General features: G+C 61.0%; 1 protein-coding gene across 1 annotated transcript; it reads left to right on the top strand.

Moving 5' to 3' along the window:
* Window positions 1–308: 308 nt before the first annotated feature.
* On the top strand, window positions 309–1,670 carry Ddit4 (DNA damage inducible transcript 4). The gene is made up of 3 exons (XM_051153095.1): window positions 309–461; window positions 586–835; window positions 1,102–1,670. The coding sequence occupies exons 2-3, from the start codon at window positions 646–648 to the stop codon at window positions 1,593–1,595; spliced, it is 684 nt and encodes a 227-aa protein (XP_051009052.1). The 5' UTR covers window positions 309–461; window positions 586–645; the 3' UTR covers window positions 1,596–1,670.
* The last annotated feature ends 334 nt before the right edge of the window (window positions 1,671–2,004 follow it).

The raw sequence follows: 2,004 nt of genomic DNA, 5'->3' as shown, positions 1-2,004 counted from the left end.
ATAAACAAGTCTTTCCTTGATCCTCCCCTGCCGCGAGCGCCCTCAGGGACCTTGGCAGCTGCTGAAAGCCGCCTCGGATCCCTTCCAGAAAGGGGGTGTGGCCGCGGCTAAGCTAGGGAGAGGGGTTTGGCCAGGAGCGTTCTGGGGCTCCGTGGGGGCGGGGCCAGTCCGCTGTCACCAGGCAGGAGAGAACGTTGCGAACGTGCGCCCGGAGCCCATTGGCTGAGGAGGGCCACACTCCCGGGTCTGGATTGGGCCTCGACGTGGAGGGGGCGTGGCCTCTCCGGGAGAGCCCTTATAGGCTCCTGCGCTGTGCTGCTAGGGATCGCAGCAGGCAGGGGGGAGGTGCGAGAGGGTTCGAAGGGACAGGCCCGGGCAGCGATCGGGGGTTGGCACCAGTTCGCTTACCTTTCGAGAGGCAGGGCGCGCTTGTCCACAGTCCTCGCTGACCGCACTAGCTGGTGAGTGTCCTTTCTGGGTGTGCATATCTTGGAGGGGGGCGACCTTAGCTGTTGAGTCCCCAGCGCCCTGAGTCCTGTGCAACGCCGACACTGACGCGGGATCCCTGTCCTTCTTGTCTTTCAGCGGCTTCTGTTCTCCTTTACCCGAAGCCCAGTAGCCAGAGCCCTGGCGTCTGACCCCGCCATGCCTAGCCTTTGGGATCGTTTCTCGTCTTCCTCTTCGTCCTCGTCCCGAACTCCAGCCACTGATCGGTCGCCGCGCTCCGCCTGGGGATCTGCGGCCAGAGAAGAGGGCCTTGACCGCTGCGCGAGCCTGGAGAGCTCGGACTGCGAGTCCCTGGACAGCAGCAATAGTGGCTTCGGACCGGAGGAAGGTGAGCAGTCAGCCGGTGCCTAAACAGGACTCCAGGGACCCAGGAGGGGGGACAAACCGAGCTGAACCAGATCAAAATCACCTTGGCCTCCCACCCCAGCACGAAAACCAGATTATCCCGGGATTAGAGGGCACGAGTGGGGAGGGGGGAAACTGAGGCACAGAGTGGGAAGGCACGCTGTTTTCTTAGCAAAACTTGCACCTCCCCCGCCCGTACAGCTCCTGTGGAAGCCGCTCTAATATCCTTCCCTGTGTTCTTTCTTCCAGACTCCTCATACCTGGATGGGGTATCCCTGCCCGACTTTGAGCTGCTCAATGACCCGGAGGATGAGCACCTGTGTGCCAACCTGATGCAGCTGCTGCAGGAGAGCCTGTCCCAGGCGCGATTGGGCTCGCGGCGCCCTGCCCGCCTGCTGATGCCGAGCCAGCTGGTGAGCCAGGTGGGCAAGGAACTCCTGCGCCTGGCTTACAGCGAGCCGTGCGGCCTGCGGGGGGCACTGCTGGACGTCTGTGTGGAGCAAGGCAAGAGCTGCCACAGCGTGGCTCAGCTGGCTCTCGACCCCAGTCTAGTGCCCACCTTTCAGTTGACCCTGGTGCTGCGTCTGGACTCTCGCCTCTGGCCCAAGATCCAGGGGCTGTTGAGTTCTGCCAACTCGTCCTTGGTCCCTGGCTACAGCCAGTCCCTGACGCTGAGCACCGGCTTCCGAGTCATCAAGAAGAAACTGTACAGCTCGGAGCAGCTGCTCATCGAAGAGTGCTGAACTTCCGTCCTGGAGTGGGGGTGGGGAGCGCACTGCCCCCAAAGTGGAGACTAGGAACCAGCAGGCAAGGACTGAAGGGGACTGTGTTAGGAAACTGACAATGGCCACCTGAAGGGGGGGGGTGCAGGGCCAGGTGGGAGAAGGAAGATCTCTAGGTTGTGTGCAGGTGGCTCCTTGTTGGGGGACATACCCCTCAGTACTGTAGCATGAAACAAAGGCTTAGGGGCCACACAGGCTTCTGGCTGGATGTGTATGTAGCATGTACCTTATTATTTTTTTGTATTACTGACAGTTACAACAGTAGTGTGACAGCCAAAAGGGCAGCTGGTCTGCACTGACCTCTACCAGGGGTGTGTGCTATTGAGGAGGGGGTGGGGTGGGGTGTTCTCCAAGATAGTTTGTGTATCTC

This window comes from Acomys russatus, chromosome 11 (assembly GCF_903995435.1).
Source record: "Acomys russatus chromosome 11, mAcoRus1.1, whole genome shotgun sequence".
NCBI classification, from domain to species: Eukaryota; Metazoa; Chordata; class Mammalia; order Rodentia; family Muridae; genus Acomys; species Acomys russatus.
Note: the sequence above shows the minus strand (reverse complement) of the source record. Positions and strands in the feature narration are given on the sequence as shown.

What these genes read in the sequence shown, in the direction of transcription:
- Ddit4 (XM_051153095.1), top strand. Translation starts at nt 646, where the DNA reads ATGCCTAGCCTTTGGGATCGTTTCTCGTCTTCCTCTTCGTCCTCGTCC. An exon ending in TGGCTTCGGACCGGAGGAAG is followed by an intron (nt 836 to 1,101) that starts GTGAGCAGTCAG and finishes TCTTTCTTCCAG; the next exon opens with ACTCCTCATACCTGGATGGG.